The sequence below is a fragment of the Chlorocebus sabaeus genome, chromosome 14 (assembly GCF_047675955.1).
Source record: "Chlorocebus sabaeus isolate Y175 chromosome 14, mChlSab1.0.hap1, whole genome shotgun sequence".
Taxonomy (NCBI): domain Eukaryota; kingdom Metazoa; phylum Chordata; class Mammalia; order Primates; family Cercopithecidae; genus Chlorocebus; species Chlorocebus sabaeus.
In genome coordinates this window covers 36,487,994-36,506,596 of record NC_132917.1, presented here as the reverse complement: position 1 = coordinate 36,506,596, position 18,603 = coordinate 36,487,994, and the positions used below count along the sequence as shown (strand labels likewise).

The 18,603-nt window shown below is 47.7% G+C and overlaps 1 protein-coding gene across 3 annotated transcripts in view; it reads right to left on the bottom strand.

The window, feature by feature from the left end:
• Positions 1 to 3,176: 3,176 nt before the first annotated feature.
• Positions 3,177 to 18,603, bottom strand: part of VIT (vitrin) — a 127,651-nt gene continuing 112,224 nt past the window's right edge. For 2 of the 3 annotated variants that reach the window (XM_038006791.2, XM_038006792.2), the window contains 4 exons: positions 16,953 to 17,056; positions 12,671 to 12,897; positions 9,347 to 9,860; positions 3,178 to 3,794 (listed from right to left, as the gene is read on the bottom strand). In XM_038006791.2, the coding sequence (XP_037862719.2) occupies positions 3,616 to 3,794; positions 9,347 to 9,860; positions 12,671 to 12,897; positions 16,953 to 17,056 (1,024 nt within the window). In that variant the 3' untranslated portion in view covers positions 3,178 to 3,615. Of the gene's footprint in view, positions 3,795 to 9,346; positions 9,861 to 12,670; positions 12,898 to 16,952; positions 17,057 to 18,603 lie in introns of all 3 variants that reach the window. The other variant, XM_038006790.2, reaches the window with a different exon arrangement.

Genomic DNA, 18,603 nt, shown 5'->3' with positions numbered 1-18,603 from the left:
CTCAGCAAAGAAAAGTCTGCCTAAGGGCCTTAACTCCTGAGAAATGGGAAAATTAAGTCAAATGAAGTTTAGACATCATATGCACAGAGAAGCTGGCCCGATGGCCCTTGTGTGCTTGTGTTGGTTGAGTTTGAGGGGAAGGGGCGTGGAAGAGATTTTTCTACTGACACCATGGAATGAAGAATGGAGTTGCCTTAGGATACTGGCTCCAGAGTCTGCAGGACCCAGAGAGCTTTGCAAAGGCCAGACGAGAGCCCAGGAGTGTGCAGAGCCAAGTTGGGTGGGGATGGGGATGGCATGGGGGTCTCTGACCCCGATAAAAGTTGTTCACATGAGCCAATAGATCAGCAGACAGATCCAAATTCTGGTTCTGTCCCTCCATATCTGCACAACCTTCTTGTGGCCTGGGTTTCCTCTTTTGCAATTTGAGGGATTGACATAGATTGTCTCTAAGGCTCTGTTTCTAGTGTTAAGATCTTAGCCCTGGCTCAGCAACATTAGGCACAGTTTAGGTTGTGGGAGGTGACAGTCATATCCAAGTCTCTCACTCATCCAACCATCCCCAGAACTTTTATCCTAAACTGCTCTGTGCAAACTCTGATTAGACCTCACCCCCATCCCCACCCAGCCTTCCCCCTGGGACCCAGGGAGCTCCTCTCTGGTGTCAGCAAGCTCCCAGAAGCCTCAGCCCCTCCACCTTCCTGGCCTGCTTATCTGAAACCAGGTTGTCTCTTGCAGACTCCCAAGTGGAGTCTGTTTATTCTCTCTCACCCCATGTATTTCAGGTCTGGAATGGGGGATAGGTCTGCCCTCTGCTCCACTGCCCCTTCCTCACTGTCTCCTTCCTAGTCCTCCTTCCAAGTCCCAGCTCCCTTGAAGGTCTTGCCTCAGATTGTATTCAGCCCCTCAAACCCATCACTGCTGCCTTCTACCAATGTCTGAGTCACTTTCTCTCATTTGCAAAGAGCCTGGCTATATTCTCTCCATCCTGACTCCTGTCATTGTCTTTGGTGACTTGAACATCCATACCGACAATTCTGATGACACCATAGCCTTTGAGTGTCTCACTCCCTATGATCCCTTCCTCCCCACCCCCACAGCATACACTCAATATTTGTTGACAATGCGTAGACAATGGACTCGTTGGAAGAGGTGCCAGTTATCCTCAAATTTATAATGCCTATAACTAGGGTGACCATATCATTTATTTTCCAAACTGGGACAGGTTTGTGAGTGAAAGAGGACACCAAAATAATTAAAATTATATTTGGAAATATTTACTTATTGATGACAAATTGGTTTTTATATTAAGGCCCCTATAAAATAACTAGATTCAAAAACCATTTTCCAAAATAAAATGTTTCTTTAAAAAATCCAGATAACTTGTATGTGCACATGGAAGCAATGGTGAAAAACTCCTCTATGGGGTTTATCTTCACATCTTCACATGCAAAAACGTAGGCGGAATAATCATTCCTAGTCCTTTTTTAAGTTTTTCAATTAGCTTCTTTTTTTTTTTTTTTTTTTTTTTTGAGACAGAGTCTCAAACTCACTCTGTCACCCAGGCTGGAGTGCAGAGGCACCATCTCGGCTTATGCAACCTCCACCTCCCGGGTTCAAGCGATTCTCCTGCCTCAGCCTTCCAAGCAGCTGGGACTACAGGCGTGCACCACCATGCCCGGCTAATTTTCTATTTTGAGTAGAGATGAGGTTTCACCATGTTGGTCAGGCTAGTCTTGAACTCCTGAACTCAGGTAATCCACCCGTCTTGGCCTCCCAAAGGGCTGGGATTACAGGCATGAGCCACCATGCCTGGCCTAAATTAGCTTCTTAGCTGAGTCTGGCATGAATACAGTGTCACCAATATCTTTCTGAAGAATTTCCTTAAAGAAAAAAACAGATTTATATTTTGAAGTTTTTGGATAAAATTATAATTGCATTCAAAGTAAATTTTATGGCAAATAAATCTGAAATTGTTGACACTTTTAATTGATTCTTCTCTGTAGACTACAATATTTTCAGTTGACAATATACTCTCTCTTCAGTTATTAAGAAATTTGGTGAGCTCAGTGTAAAGTCTGCTAACTGAATGATATCCTTGATTCTAATTTTTTATGTAAATATTTTGTCCCAAGTATTGACACAGTTACTGTGTTTCTGCTCCCATTCAGAGTAGCATTCTTCAAAACATATTTTTATAAAACATAACTGATCAACTAAGTCATCTCTATGATTGTTTTGAACATTTCCCAACTACACATGTATTTCACATGCTGATAGGGGAGTCTTTGGAGAAGCTGGAAGTAAAAAGTGAAGTGCAACCAAACTCATCCCAGCTTATTTTAATGCAGCTAGCAATACTATTTGGTTAACAAATGAAAAATCCAAGAGAAATGCTCAACTGGGAGGACCCAGGGCAGCAGGCACACACGGGGCCTCTTTGAGGAAATGTAACACTAGTTCCTCAGGGGTAGCTCGGTGCTTCTAGATCATGGCAGCAGATACAAATCACCAGAGAGCTCTTAAAACGTGCCAATGTTCAAGCTCCAATCCCAGCGACTCAGAATTCACTGGTACTGGGGTGGAACCTGGGAACCAGCACTGCAGTCTCCTAAGTGATTCTAATGCACAGCCTACTGCACCAGTTTTGTTTTTGGAAACAGAGTCTCACTCTGCCGCCCAGGCTGGAGTGCAGTGGCACAATCTTGGCTCACTGCAAACTTCACATACCAGGTTCAAGCGATTCTTGTGTCTCAGCCTCCTGAGTAACTGGGACTACAGGCTCATTTCTGTATTTTTAGTAGAGATGGGGTTTCACTATGTTGGTCAGGCTGTTCTTGAACTCCTGACCTCAAGTGATCCGCCCACCTCGGCCTCCGAAAGTGCTGGGATTACAGGAGTGAGCCCCCCGCACCTGGCCTACTGTATCACTTTTAAGCAAGATCAGCTTGGTGCTCCAGAGCCAGCTGCTCCTAAAGCATCATGTTGCAAGTATCCATTGACTCAGACAGCAGTGAGGGAGGCACATCAGGAGAAGCAAAGCCACTGTACACTGTCTCTGCACCTCTGCAGGTGCATTGTCACCTTGGGCCAGGTGTGAGCCCACAGAAGGTGCTCTGGGAACTGAGGAAAGCAAACGGTGGCCCCGCCACAAACCCTGTGTACACATGACACAGTCAGAAATATTGCATGTAATCCTTCTAAACATTTAATTAAGCAATTCCTACATTGTCATGAGAAAAATGAAACTTGCTGAGGGTTACAGAGTTCTCATGAGAAGCAACTTAAAAATCTCAGAAGAGCTCTATGTAAGTCTGTCGTAAGGGCTGCACTGTGTTCTGAACATTTATTTTGAAAACAATTGTCATAATGTAAAATCTCCAGGACCCTCAACATGATGTAGCCTTTTGGCTCTTTCTATACAATTGTGATCATCTTTCTAACTCCAAGTTTTGGAGTATGAAAAAGCACGATGGCAAAGAATAACAACAAGACATCTGTCTCCCCACGCCCTGCCCAAGCCTTGATGCCCCGTGCGTGCCCCATCAAGCGCTGGGGTTGTCCAAAGCGTCAATCAGTAAAGCAGCACTTGCTGGTGCTCTGCCCGCTCTGGATTCAGTTCCGAGGCTGTGAGTTGAACTCTGTACAAATGTTCTGGATGATCCTGGGGACATACTGGTAGAGGTTGTCAAACTCGTCCACAAAGAAGGAGTGGTCCCTGGCGGGGTGAGTGGCAATGACTTCCAGCTCCTCCTGGGCAGCCCAGGCAACGCCTATCGCATAGGTGATCACTCCTGTGGGGACAAAGGTTAGATGAACAGATGGCCCCAAGTAAAGGTGCTGCTGAAGAATCTCTCCCTTCCTGTGGCCCTGTCGGCACAGCCAAATCCAAAATCAGAAACGTGCCCAAACAAAACAAAACCAAAAATACCCTACGAGCCTCTAGGTTTCCAGAATTAAGACTAAGTATGGCCATTCATTCATTCACTCAATAAATGCCTTTGAGCATACACTATATGCCAACAGTAACAACATTTATATAATTGTTATCTCAGGAGTTGATAGTATTTTAGGAAAAAATGAACAAAATGGAGTAAATAACATGGTAAGAATGTCATGTTCGGGAATAGAAGAGGGGAAGATATTTTGGGACCAATGAAGCTTTTGGGGCCATGCAGGTCAGAACACACGACACATGCCCGCTCTACCAGCGTGAAGAGCCGAGCAAAATCTCAGAGAGCCTTAAATGCCATCAAAAGCTGGTTCAAGGTCTTTTCAACGAAAACAGTGGAATGGCATCACTTTAGGCTCAAGGGTGACTTTACAAATCACTGAATCCAACCTCATTTCCAGTGCAGGAATCCTTGCCGAAGGTGCCAGAGCGATGGTCCCCAGCATCTGTTCCAACACTGTGATGAAGAAAGGCTTCCAAGATAAAGAAGGGGGTGCCCAACACTCTTGGGTGCTACAGGGCAGTCATGTAAGATGAACATGAAAAAGTGCTCAATGGGTTTTTGTTTGTTTGAGACAGAATCTCACTCTGTCACTCAGACTAGAGTGCAATGGTGTGATCTCCACTCACTGCAACCTCCACTTCCCGGGTTCAAGAGATTCTTGTGCCTCAGCCTCCCAAGTAGCTGGGATTACAGGCATGTGCCACTACGCCTGGCTAATTTTTGTATTTTTAGTAGAGACAGGGTTTCACCATGTTGGCCAGGCTGGTCTCGAACTCCTGACCTCAAGTGATCCTCCTGCCTCGGCCTCCCAAAGTGCTGGGATTACATGCATGAGCCACCGCGCCTGGCCTCATTGGATTTTTAAAAAGCAAAAACAGGCTGGGTGCGGTGGTGCACACCTATAATCCCAGCACTTTGGGAAGCCGAGGTGGATGGATCATGAGGTCACAAAAAATCCTATTTTTTTTTGTTTGTTTGTTTGCAAAAAATCCCTAATTTTTTTTTTTTTGTAAAAATACAAAAAAATTAGCCAGGCGTGGTGGCACATGCCTGTAGTCCCAGCTACTCAGGAGGCTGAGACAGGAGAATCGCTTGAACCTTGGAGGCAGAAGGTTGCAGTGAGCTGAGATGGCACCACTGGACTCTAGCCTGGGTGACAGAGTGAGATTCCATCTCAAATAAAAAGAAGAAAAAACAAAACCAAGACATTGGTAGTTTGGTGGGAACAGTTTCAGGGGAGAAGATGCCAAAGAAACCAAATGAACTACTGTGAGCTGAGAGTGGAAAAGAAGTGAACATGTGGGGTCAGCACACAGAGCTCCCTGCCTGAAGTTTGGCTGTGAAAGGGAGTCGGTAGGTGGTAACTGGAGCAGAACGTGGAGTCACAGAGAATGTTTATTTATAGGGAGGGAGGAACTTGAGCACGTCTAGGTGCAAATGGGAAGGAGTAGAGTAAGACTGAAGGTGTTGGATTGCAGTGGGGAGAAGATGACCCAGGGAGGAGAGGACGGGACTCAGAGACAAGGCATCCATTCTTGGTGGGAAAACTGGGAGACTGCCTGGGGTGACGGGTCTTGATTTGGGTTGTGGGCAGCTGGTCAGCAGGTGCTTGACCTGACTCTACAATAGCCTATTCTCGTACCACCTTCAGGCTGGTCTGAGTAGGGTGAGCAAAATGGCCATGAAACAGAGGGCAGAGCCTGGATGTGGCCTTCGTGCCCTGGCACCTCCCCCCGAGTCCCCCACAGTGGCGTCACTATCTCTAGCACTTTCTGGGTGCCTGGGAGAGTCACGCGTACCTCACGTGGCTCTGACCTAAGCTGCTTTTTGATTGTGGTCCATTAAATTGCATTTAAGCTGCCAGTCCCCTTTCTCACCCCTCCAGTTTAATTTCTCGGAATATTGTCTAGATTAGAAGGAGCCAGCTTTGGGCTTAAAGTGCTGCCAGGTGTCAGTGAGAGCAGCTTTGCTGCAGAGCTGGGTTTAGACCGTCTAAGCCCTCCTTCCTGCTCAAAGATAGAGAGGTTGCCCTTAAATAAAAACTACACAAACAGTATTAGAAATTTAGCTCTCCAGGCCGGGCGTGGTGGCTCACACCTGTAATCCCAGCACTTTGGGAGGCTAAGGCAGGTGGATCACCTGAGGTCAGGAGTTCAAGACCAGCCTAGCCAACATGGTGAAACCCCATCTCCACTAAAAATACAAAAAAAATTAGCTGGGTGTGGTGGCAGGTGCTTGTAATCCCAGCTACTTAGGAGACTGAGGCAGGAGAATTGCTTGAACCTGGGAGGCGGAGGTTGCAATGAGCCAAGATTGTGCCATTGCACTCCAGCCTGGGCAACGAGAGTGAAACTCCGTCTCAAAAAAAAAAAAAAAAAAAAAGAAAGAAAGAAAAGAAATTTAGCTTTCCAGATCCCAAGTCCACTCTTGTTGTAGGGAATCTCCTACTGGCAATTCTAACAGATGGTCACCCAGCCTTGACTTGGATACTCCCAGGAACACAACGCTCATTACATTTTCAGACAAATCTCAGTGTTAGGCTGAGTAAGAATCTGCCTCCAGGTAATTTGTATCTTTTGGTCCTAGTTCATTAAAGCTGCCCTGAGAGCACCTCAGCCATTTCCCTCAGTCTTCATTTTTCCCGATGAGTCGGCCAAGGATACCCTCTGGATGAGGCCCAAAAGACGTACATCTAGAAAAATAAGTGATGGTGTAGCTGAGCACAAACTGGGGACAGATGTTTGGAGAAAGCAGGAGAGCCTTGGGCTTGTAGTCAAAGCTGGGCCATCTGGCTCTGCCCATTCAATCTGGGAGTTTGGGCCGGTTGCTTCTGAGCCTTAATCCATCTTCACTCTGCTGATAGGAGCCTGGTGGACCTTGTGATTTCTGGCATGCAAGCCATCAGCCATCCCACAATTATGAGGGTGCCCTACAGCCTCCTTAAAGGGTAAGTCACTGGGAAGACTCTGCCAGAACTTGGTATCTGGTTACTTTGGATTCTAGAAACCAGCATTGTTGATTCATTAAGGCTTGTTTTAGGAAGAAATGAAAGTAGCTTTCAACCATTCAGAAAATCCTGCAAAATAACTGAAGTTAAATGTAGGCACAGAAGCCAGGCGCAGTGGCTCATGCCTGTGATCCCAGCACTTTGGGAGGTTGAGGTAGGCGGATGGCAACAGGTCAGGAGTTCAAGAAAAGCCTGGCCAACATGGCGAAACCCCATCTCTACTGAAAATACAAAAATTTAGCTGGACGTGGTGGTGCCTGCCTGTAATCCCAGCTACTCGGGAGGCTGAGGAGGGAGAATCACTTGAACCTGGGAGGCAGAGGTTGCAGTGAGCAGAGATCGTGCTACTGCACTCCAGCCTGGGTGACAGAGCGAGACACTGCCTCAAAAAAAAAAAAAAAATGTAGGCACAGAAGAAGAAGCAACAACCACAGCACTGAGTGAGTTGTGTATGCTCATATTGACCTCCAGGGCATTGGTGTTCATTGACTACTTGGTTTACTTTTATTATTATTACTATTATTATTATCACTTGGGGTTTTCTCCAGGTTGTTTATATTCTTTTTTTTTTTTTTTTTTTTTTTTTGAGACGGAGGCTTGCTCTGTAGCCCGGACTGGAGTGCAGTGGCCGGATCTCAGCTCACTGCAAGCTCCACCTCCTGGGTTTACAGCCATTCTCCTGCCTCAGCCTCCGGAGTAGCTGGGACTACAGGCGCCCGCCACCTCGCCCGGCTAGTTTTTCGTATTTTTAGTAGAGACGGGGTTTCACCGTGTTAGCCAGGATGGTCTCGATCTCCTGCCCTCGTGATGCGCCCGTCTCGGCCTCCCAAAGTGCTGGGATTACAGGCTTGAGCCACCGCGCCCGGCCAGGTTGTTTATATTCTTGATAGCTAATGACACTTTTCAGAACAGTGATTATACATAAATTCTGCAATAAAGGCATAAATGTGGCAGATTTTTGAAACATTTACAGACAAATTTTGCTCATTTTTCATATTTTAAAACTTTGTTGCCCTCTTAGAAATTGGACATAGCTCTTTGAACTTTTTTTTTTTTTTTTTGAGATTTAGTTTTGCTCTTGTTGCACAGGCTGGAGTGCAATGGCACGATCTCGGCTCACCAGCAAACTCTGCCTCCTGGGTTCAAGCAACTCTCCTGCCTCAGCCTCCCGAGTAGCTGGGATTATAGTCATGTGCCTCCTTGCTTGGCTAATTTTGTATTTTTAGTAGAGATGGGGTTTCTCCATGTTGGTCAGGCTGGTCTCAGACTCCCGACCTCAGGTGATCCACCTGCCTCGGCCTCCCAAAGTGCTAGGATTATAGGCATGAGCCACTGTGCCTGGCCTTTTTTTTTTTTTTTTTTTTTTTTGAGACAGGATCTTGCTGTGTTGCCCAGGCTGGAGTCTGGTGGTGCAATCATAGATCACTGCAGCCTCCAACTCCAGGACTCAAGTAATCCTTTCACCTCAGTCTCCCGAGTAGCTGGGACAACAGGCGTGAACCACCACCCCTGGTCTCTTTAAATATTTTGAATGGAAATTCCTTTCAGGTTTCCCTGAAGCCCCCCGAATCTGGTTAACAGTTGCTTACGGAAATAGTACTTGTCTTTAAAAACATTATTTTTCCTTAAAAGGTACTAATACCTTTTAAGGAATTAAAAGGTGAGTCGCTGGGCACAGTGATTCACGCCTGTAATTCTGGCACTTTGGGAGGCCAAGGCAGGAGGACCACCTGTCAGGAGTTCAAGAACAGCCTGGCCAACATGGCAAAACCCCATCTCTACTAAAAATACAAAAACTAGCTGGGTGTGGTAGCACACACCTGTAATCCCAGCTACTTGGGAGGCTGAGGCAGGAGAATCACTTGAACCTGGGAGGCAGAGGTTGCAGTGATCCGAGATGGCACCATTGCACTACAGCCTGGACAACTGAGCGAGATTCTATCTCAAAATAAATAAATAAATAAAAGTTACAAACACAATTTGGTGGTCTAGGTACCAGAACGATTTGACATATTCAATAGAGATGGAGGTTTGGTGTTTTTAATAGAGGTAAAGTGATGAGTCATATTTCCTTTTAATGTATCATACTCTTGTGGGAAATGCTTCAGGGTGCAGGATATAAAGGAAAGGGTTAATGTGCCCAGTTATCCACAGGCCGTGGGTCTGTAATGACACTTAGGAGACTACCTTGCTGCCCCGTCCTTGTTCCTTCTCCCTACTCAGAGGGGCTTTCTACCCCAAAGCCCTCCCTGTGGCTTTGAACATTTGTATGAAGTCGCAGAAAAAACCAATGCATAAAAAGACAATACCTTCCTTGTCCCACTGGCCCACCAAGCCCCAGAAAGCGGCCTCAGCACCAGGCTGCTTGGCAAGCCCAGCTTACCCTTCAGATGGGCAGCCATGGCTGGGATCCGGACGTCGTCGTAGGACCTCCCGTCAGTGATGAGGATCATTAACTTCCTCTTGTTGGGCTTGGACTTCTTGAAGAGCTGCTCCAGGGCGAAGTTGATGGCAGCTCCCGTGCTGGTGCCACCACTCCAGTAGCCCACCCTCTTGATGGCGTTGAGGATGTCGGGCTTGCTGCTGTACTGGTCGAACCCAAACTCCAGCCGCTGTTCGTAGGTGTACTGCACGGCCCCGACGCGCGTGTCCGTGTCGGAAATCTCAAACTCTTTGGTGAGGTTGGTCACAAACTGGAGAACAGTGCGGAAGTTGCCCGTCCCCACGCTGCTGGAGCCGTCGATGACGAAGCCAATGTCGGCAGAGTTCAAGCAGGTCTTGCTGCAGGCCAGGCGGTCGGTGTCGCAGACCCGCTTCACCAGAGGCTGCAGGGTCTTGTGGAGGCCAAACCAGCTCTGCACGTGAAACGAGTAGAATCCGTTTGTTCTGCACACGGCCTGGAAGACAGAGGGGAGGGACCCGTGCCAGGTCAGGTTCAAATCCTCCAGTGTCACCGTTAGGCTTGATCCCCGGGGCAGGGGAAGAAGCAAGCAGGCCCTTGTTTTCTGCCCTAGCCCTCCTACTGCGTTTTTCCACCTCGGTTCACCCTGGGGCCACTCACTGAGGCGAAGCCCCCGGGTTATCGCTGGGCTCAGTCCGACTTCCTCGGCTGGGTCCCTGCCTGCGTTAGTGGAAAACTGCTAAGCAAATTCATAGGGAGATATTAAATCTCTGGTGTCAGTTTCACATTTATGCTTCTCCAGGCTCCTCCTTTGTACTGGCAGCCATAAGATTGGCATTGGTGGGCACCACGGCATGAGAGGACTAAAGAAAGCTTTTATTCCAATTGGGAAAAGAGATGACATACGCAAGAAATCACTATGGAAATGTCTCCAGAGCAACCCTGTTCCAGGCGGGAAGGGATCCCACAGTTGCTGAATGACCACATTTAGGGGGCCCATCAGATGCTCTTGGAATGATTCTCTCATTAAATCCCCACCCTCACCCTACAAGGTGGAATCATAACCCCCTGCCACGAAGGAACAAACCAAGCTATGAGGGGACTTCCCTGAGTCCCTGAGATTGGAACACGAGTCTATCCACCTTCAGGACCAGACAGTCCTGCCTCCAGGCAAATGAATATTTATCTACCAGTGCCTAAGCTCATTCCAGAAAATAAACAAGGCAGCTGCAAATACACCCTGAGCAAACTGGTTGTTGCGCTCCTGGAAGTGGCTGGCATAGTGTTCCCAAGGCGTGGTGTTTCTTCCTTACCCCTGCCTCTGGGTCACAGAAAGAGTCAGACCAGACAACTACTGATGGCCTTGTATAATTAAAAGATTATTTTAGAAAAAGAGATTGCTTCAAACTTTCCTGGAAAATATTTTTCAAAAATTGATTTGTAAAAACCTAAATGGAGTTCACAAAACTTTCCATGGAGCCGATGACACGTGAGGTAAGTGCTGAGCCTGAGCTGAATTCTGGCCAACAGAGGGAGGGAGGGATTTCCACCAGGCAGTGAAGTCACAGCAGGAGACAGCGGCGGTGCTGGGTGTGGATGGGAGACCAGCTGACCGGAACACAGGGCTGTGGGGGGTCATAACAGATGGGCCAGGAGAGTGGGTTGGGACTGCACCCCAGAAGGCCTTGAGAGCAATGGGTAGCAATGAAGGATTTGGAGCAAGGACCCCACAGGACTGGAGGAACCCATCAGAAATGTGAGTTGGGTTTCATTGTGAAATCTAAACTAACCTGGAAGGAGAAGGACCAGGTGCAGGGTACCAGCTTGAACTGGGGAGGGGGCGTCGGGCGAGGAAAAGAGGAGGGAGAGAGATCGGTGATGTGGGAGCTGATGAGGAGCTCTGGGGCGACACTGTCCTCTGGAATGGGTGTGTGGTTATTCATGTGAAGTCCAGAGGAGGAAACAGTTTGGTGGGAAGGATGATGAACTCGGCTTGTTACAGGTGGGATTTAAGGTTCTGATAGGACATCAGGTGGAGAAAAGTCAGTCAGCTGGAAATGGATGGCTACAGAGCTCAAGAGATGAAGGTAGGGCCAGGCGCAGCGGCCCACACCTGTAATCCTAGCACTTTTGGGAGGCCGAGGTGGGCGGATCAAGAGGTCAGGAGATAGAGACCATCCTGGCTAACACGGTGAAACCCCGTCTCTACTAAAAATACAAAAAAAAAAAAAAAAAAATTAGTTGGGCATGGTGGTGGGCGCCTGTAGTCCAAGCTACTTGGGAGGCTGAGGCAGGAGAATTGCTTGAACTTGGGAGGTAGAGGTTGCAGTGAGCTGAGATCGCACCACTGCACTCCAGCTTGGGCGACAGAGTGAGACTCCATCTGAAAAAAGAAAAAAAGAGATGAAAGTGGAAGCTGTGACCCTGGGAGAGATCCTGCAGGGAGAGGGCCTCTTAAAGAGGAGGGTGTAGACCTGGGGAGGTCAACGTTGAGGGTAGAAAAAAGGCAAGAAGCAATGAAATAAGAGTCACACAGCATCCTGGAAGTCCAGGGAGAAGGGCATTTCAAGGAGCAGAAAGTGGCCATCAGTTTGAGGTGGTGCAGGAGGTTGAGCCCTGCTGGCTCTGGACACGTGGAATATTAAAGCCGGAAGGGCCTTAAAGAAAAACCTGTCCAAGGCTTTCTTTCTATTTTGAAGCTGGAGCCTTTTCTTTGGGGGAAGGTTTAAGTGGTGTTCTATGGTACAAAACACACAACAGCTGGCAGCTTTGGTGGTGTGAGTGAGGGAGGCCTTGCTCCACATCTCCTGCTGGGCATCTCCACAGAACCCAGGAGGAGCATCTGAAAACGGGATCTCACTGCTGTGGTTCAGTGCCTCCTTTCTCCAGTTTATCAGGTTGATGAATCAGCAATGTGTGTATACAGGAGAAAGCGTGTGTGTGTGTGTGTGTGTGTGTGTGAGAGAGAGAGAGAGAGAGAGAAGGAGTGCATGTTTGCTTGCATGTGTGTGTGAAGGCTCCCTCGGCTGCCGGGGAGAGACCCCCCTGTGGCTGTGGGAGGAGCACGGGAGAACCTAGCTGAGAATTTGAGGACACTGCTCTTCCACAGCTGCTGGTGGGTGTGGGGTTTTGCTTTGAGAGGGTAATTGCAGGTTGCGGATTGACCAGTCCCTCCCTGGAGGCCTTACTGCCTAGAAATGAGCTTCATGCACATTTAAAGGCATGGGAAAACCAGTGCAATGGCGTTACAACTTTTCAGAGTGTGGAAAATCCTGATGTTGGGTAGGTCTCTGGGCAGTCATCTACCTTGTTTGCAAAGTTGGGCTCCACCACGTACTGCTTCTCATTTTCAGCAGCACCTTCAATGGTGATGAAGAAAATGTTGATTCCTGACTCTCTCGCAAGTCTCGAAGCCTCCTCCACTTTGTCCGTGGGCCAGCCATCCACCATCACCACCACCACGTTAGGAGCGCTGCTTCTGTTTCCATTGGCTTTGGAAAAGAAGTTCTTGGTCACAAAGGAGATGGCCCGGCCTGGACGAAAAAGAAAATTCATGCTTGGAGTGATCATGCTGATTATAAGTACAGGAAGAGATCACAGCAGCACAAAGAGGCCCAGAAAAACACACTCATTCCCTCCCTAGTTTTTTGTTTTGTTTTGTTTTGTTTTGTTTTTTGTTTTGTTTTGTTTTGTTTTTCTTTGAGACAGGGTCTTGCTCTGTCGCCCAGGCTGGAATACGGTGGTGCAATCACGGCTCACTACAGCCTCAACCTCCCGCCTCAGCCTCCTGAGTAGATGGGACTACAGGCATGTGCCACTGTACCTGGTTAATTTTGTAATTTTTTTGTAGAAATGGGGTTTTGCCATGCTGCCTAGGCTGGTCTCAAACTTGTGGGCTCAAGTGATCCGCCCACCTCAGCCTCCCAAAGTGCTGCGATTACAGGCGTGAGCCACTGAACCCAGTCTGTTTCTTTTCTAAAACCACTTCAACTATTTTCGTGTGTACAATTCAGTGGCATTAAGTACATTGACAATGCGCAGCCATTACCACTGTCCATTTTGGTTTCATTTCAAGCCTTCAACTTCTAATTGTCTCTGCTTTGAAGAAAGTTTTAGGGACAGCAAGCAGGTGAGAAAGACCTTTTTTTTTTTCTCCCCCCCACCCCCCCGAGACAATCTTGCTCTGTCGCCAGGCTGGAGTACAGTGGCATGATCTCAGCTCACTGCAACCTCCACCTCCCAGGTTCAAGCAATTCTGCTGCCTCAGCCTCCCAAGTAGCTGGGACTAGAGGCACGCACCACCACCCCCAGCTAATTTTTGTATTTTTAGTAGAGATGAGGTTTCACCATGTTGGTCAGGATGGTCTCGATCTCTTGATCTCATGATCCACCCGCCTCGTTCTCCCAAAGTGCTGGGATTACAGGTGTGAACCACCACGCCCGGCCAAAGACTTTCATGAGAACAAAAGTGCCCCTTTTCTGCTGGACCCACGCTAAGCCCCTAAGCCAGCCCCATGTTGTTTCCAAGAGTGTAGGGTGGGAGGAGTTGACCTGCAGTGACAGAAGCCTCTTCTTGGTCCCCTGCAGCCTGGGGTGAACCTAAGGCTCCTGCGGGCTGTACAGAGTTGTGTTCCGGGGTCAGCAGTGTTTTCCTCCAGTTCCAGGCCAGGGGCACAGGTCTGGTTGGGCAGGGAAGAGTTGCACCCACTAGGAACTGACAGACTGTGTTCTAGCCCTGGCTGTGCTACTTGCTAGCTGTGTGGTCCTGAGTAGGTCACCCTGTGTCTCTGGGCCTAAATTTCCACGACAGCAATCTACTTTGGCTGAGTGCAGCAGTCATGAAGCACTACGAAGCCTCCTGCCATGACTTTTCCCAGGGCATATTTCACACTGAGAAGGGCTTCAGGAAATTTTCAGAGTCAACTAGACAATGACCAGTTGTCTCAGTTTGCCAGGACTTTCCCAGTTTTAGCACTGAAAACCCCAGGTTCTTCTGGGAAAACTGGGATGACTGTTCACCCTAGAGTCAGCATGGCTGTATACAGCAGGCAGAGCTCTTAACCTGGGCTCTGTGAACCCCAGGGCACTTGAAATTATACACAGTATTTCGTGTATATAAGTATCTGTCTGGATAGAAAAAGGAGTCCTCAATCTCCATACATTTAAGAAGCACCTTCTTTAGACTTTAGGATTAGTAGTAGTATACTCAGTGCATTTCTGATTTTGGCCAGCATCCTGTCTCCACTAGCTGGTATTATCTTACTTGTCAAATGAAAGCATCACATGGTTACATAGACAGATGCTGCAGAAATGTCTTGTAAAACCCATGTGAACTGACTGCACAGAACCCCGTTGCTAAGGGGAAACCTTGGCTGCTAAGCATTGCTTTTATAGCCAATGGACAATTTTTCCCAAGGCACAAAGCACCCAGAAGTCCTCTCTGGCCTAATATTAGGCACCTGTAGGCAGAGCACAAGACGCCATGAGAAGATCCCCTCAACCCCACCTAACCTTATATCCCGAGGTCACGGTGTATAGTGCTTAACACACACTCCATCTGCCTTCCAGTGGGTCTTGAAAATAGAGGCTGGAAATCAGAAAACTACGTTTTCCAGACTTCCTTGCAGCTAGGGCTTTAGCTTTGTTTTAGTTGCATGAACTGATGCACTTGCATGAGATTTATAAGATAAAAGTGAGGCAGAGGCTGTACTTTTGTTTATATTTCTGCTGACAAATATCTTTAGTATCTGACTTCTCTGGGATACTGTCCGCAGAGGTGCCTGGGCTTGCTTGCTAGCTTCAGTCAGTGGTGTGGGGTGGCAGGGTGTGGAGATCCATGTTGTGGGTGTGAATGGTGCAGGGAGGGCATGGTTCTGGAGCTGGCAGCTCTAGAAGAAGCTTCCTGCTCTCTTGATCGTGCTGGCTTCCTGGACAAAGCAGGTTTCTGAAGAGGCTGCCGTGGCAGAATTCAGAAAGTGATTTCCTAATCTTGGAAGAAGGAGCAACTCCCTTGGAGGTCCTACTTCTGCAGGAAGCCTTCAGACATCATCTCTTAAAGCTCAGCCTACAGTCTGCTTCTTCAGTTCTTACAGTGACTCTCCAAGCTACTTAATATCCTGAAATAAATACCTTTCTGTTGGGATCAGTTGAATGGATTCTGTTTTCAGAACCCAAACTCTGGACAATACAGAGGCAGAGTCAGAACATGTCATCCGCTGAAAAAGGTATGCTGATTGGATTGAGACCCATTGCTAATCTCGTCAAGGAATGAGAGTGTCTTCTGATGTTTGTCTCACTGGGATTTTACTAATGTAAGCATTAAGTTAGAAACAAATCAGAAGTCAACTCTGTCATGTGTGTGATGAAGGTAATACTGCTTTGAGGGCATGGAGAGTGACTTGGCTAGTGTTTATTTAGCATCGTTCAAAGGTGAAAAGCTCTGTATGTGCTAGATACTAATGTTCTGGTCACTACAGAGACATACACTGAAGTGGGAAGGGAAATCATTAATCAGATGTACTGTAACTCTGAGGATGCTTCCTCAAAGACAGCTCAATTCCCTGCATGTACTCTAAGCCAAGCAACTATGGCTCATGTCTCCATTTCTTTGGATTTTGATGACAGGAACACTTTCCCCGAGAGGTGGACAATCAGTCTCCCTCCAGCGTCCCCAAAGCCAATCTTTCATTTACAAATGAATACACTGGCACGGGCTCTTTGACAGTCTTTGAGCTTGATTAGTGTGAAATTGTTTCCCAATGCCCAATCACCTCTGTATAAACATAAAATGGAATTTCTGGACTTGCCCCACTGAGGACTAGACCTTGGATTTCTGGTGAGCCCCCAAAGGCTCAGATATCATGGGAGACTCAGCTTGAAACAGAGAACATGTTTCTCTTTGCACAATCATCAGTAGTTGATTGGAACAAGATTCTCAAGGGGCACTGAGGGGCTTCCTTAACTGGTCACAAAATTTCATGAAACAGCTGATGACTTGTAGGCCAATAAAAAAATAGTCAAGATAGCAGACTTGCTTGCCCTGAGTAACGCTACCCCTTCCTGCAAACCAAGCATGCTGGGACTGTACAGGGTGTGTGTGTGTGTGAAAGATTCTTGTCCTCTGAAGCCATGATAACTTTAGAAAAGATACAGATGTTGCAGGAGTCATTTCTTTTTCTTTTTCTTTTTTGAGATGGAGTCTCACTCTATCACCCAGGCTGGAGTACAGTGGTGCCATCTTGGCTCACTGCAACCTCTGCCTCTTCAAGTGATTCTCCCACCTCAGCCTCCTGAGTAGCTGGGATTACAGGCACGCGCCACCACACCCAGCTAATTTTTGTATTTTTAGTAGAGAGAGGGTTTCACCATGTTGACCAGGCTGATCTCGAACTCCTGACCTCAAGTGATCTGCTAGTTTCAACCTCCCAAAGTACTGGGATAACAGGTGTGAACCACCACACCTGACCAGAAGTTATTTCTTGACGGATTATTATTATTTTCTTCCTTTTATATACAATGTTTAGAAGACAATCACGTAGAAAGAGAACGATGGTAGCAAGACAGTAGAATTTGAATCGGGATCACATACCTACATTGGAAAGTCCTCCTCTCTGGGTGATTTTCTCTATGGCTGTCTTCAGGTCTCGAGAATTCATGTGTGTCTTGAGGTTAAAGTGGGTAGCAGGGTTGTCTCTGAAGAGTCAGAACAAGAAATACAAATTAGCTAGAAAGTTATTACCTTTGGGGGAAGGCAGAGATCATGGTTGATTCTTTCATATACAAATAGAAGCTGCTTCGAAGCCTTCTGCTATGGCTTGTAAAATGTCCCATTGTGGACTGGTGTGTGTAGAGAAAAGGAGGCTATTTCAAGGCTCAGAAGGCGTGTGTTGCCTGTGCCATTTCCTGGCTGTGTGATCTTGAGGAGACAACTTCTCTGGGCTTCAGATTCCTCATGTAGATGAAAACATCATTATAACACCCATGTTGCTAATGAACGGGACTGTCGTCAAGTGGGATTTTGCAAATGTCAGGATCCCATCTGTGGAGCGCTCAGCGTTCTCAGCCTACCCCAGACCCTCCTCTCCAGAAAGAGAATCTCGCGGCTGTCAGCCACTCCCTGGGTTACCCTTAGCACTGGAATTGCACGTGAATAGTGGTACCAAGGAGACCTCTCTATCTTTCTCATCCTGCAACTGGGTGACAATACTCAAAACTCATCTAGAAGGTCAACATCTATTTGGCTGAAGACTGAAAAAGATGAACTGGGGAGGGGTTGGAGTGAATTCAGCGGAAAAACACAATGAGAATCCCTCTCTAGAAATGAATCCCCATGAAGCGGCTGAGTGTAGCGTGTGGAGGCGTGCAGGAGGGTGGGTGTGTGTGCATCGCACCCAAGATGAAGTGTGAGATCACATCTCGCAAAGCGCTGACACTCAGCCACAGGCGGTGTTGACTTCGTGGGCGCGAGACCCGCGCAGCAACACAGGGCTCCACGCTCCAGAAGAGCCTCAGTCAGACAGGCCCATGCTTGGTATAACGCTCTGCTGCTGCTGTCTTGAAATTCTTCATCATTTTTGAACAAGCTGCCCTGCACATTATGTAGTCAGTCCAGCCTAGAGGTTACTGTTTCCTCCCTCCCTCCCTCCCTTCCTTCCTTCTTTTTTTGTGACAGAGTCTCGCTCTGTCTCCCAGGCTGGAGTGCAGTGGCTCGATCTCGGCTCACTGCAAGCTCTGCCTCCCTGGTTCACGCCATTCTCCTGCCTCAGCCTCCTGAGTAGCTGGGACTACAGGCACCAGCCACCACGCCTGGCTAACTTTTTGTATTTTTAGTAGAGATGGGGTTTCACCGTGTTAGCCAGGATGGTTTCGATCTCCTGACCTCGTGATCCGCCCGCCTCGGCCTCCCAAAGTGCTGGGATTACAGGCGTGAGCCACCGCACCCTGCCTTTCTTTCTTTTCTTTTTTTTTTTTTTTGACATGGAGTCTCATTCTGTCACCCAGACTGAAGTGCAGTGGCATGATCTTGGCTCACTGTAACCTCTGCCACCCAAGTTCAAGCGATTCTCCTGCCTCAGCCTCCCGAGTAGCTGGGATTACAGGCACCTGCCACCGTGCCTGGTTAATTTTTGTAGTTTTAGTAGAGACAGGGTTTCACCATCTTGGCCAGGCTGGTCTTAAACTCCTGACCTCATGATCCACCCGCCTCGGCCTCCCAAAGTGCTGGAATTACAGGCATGAGC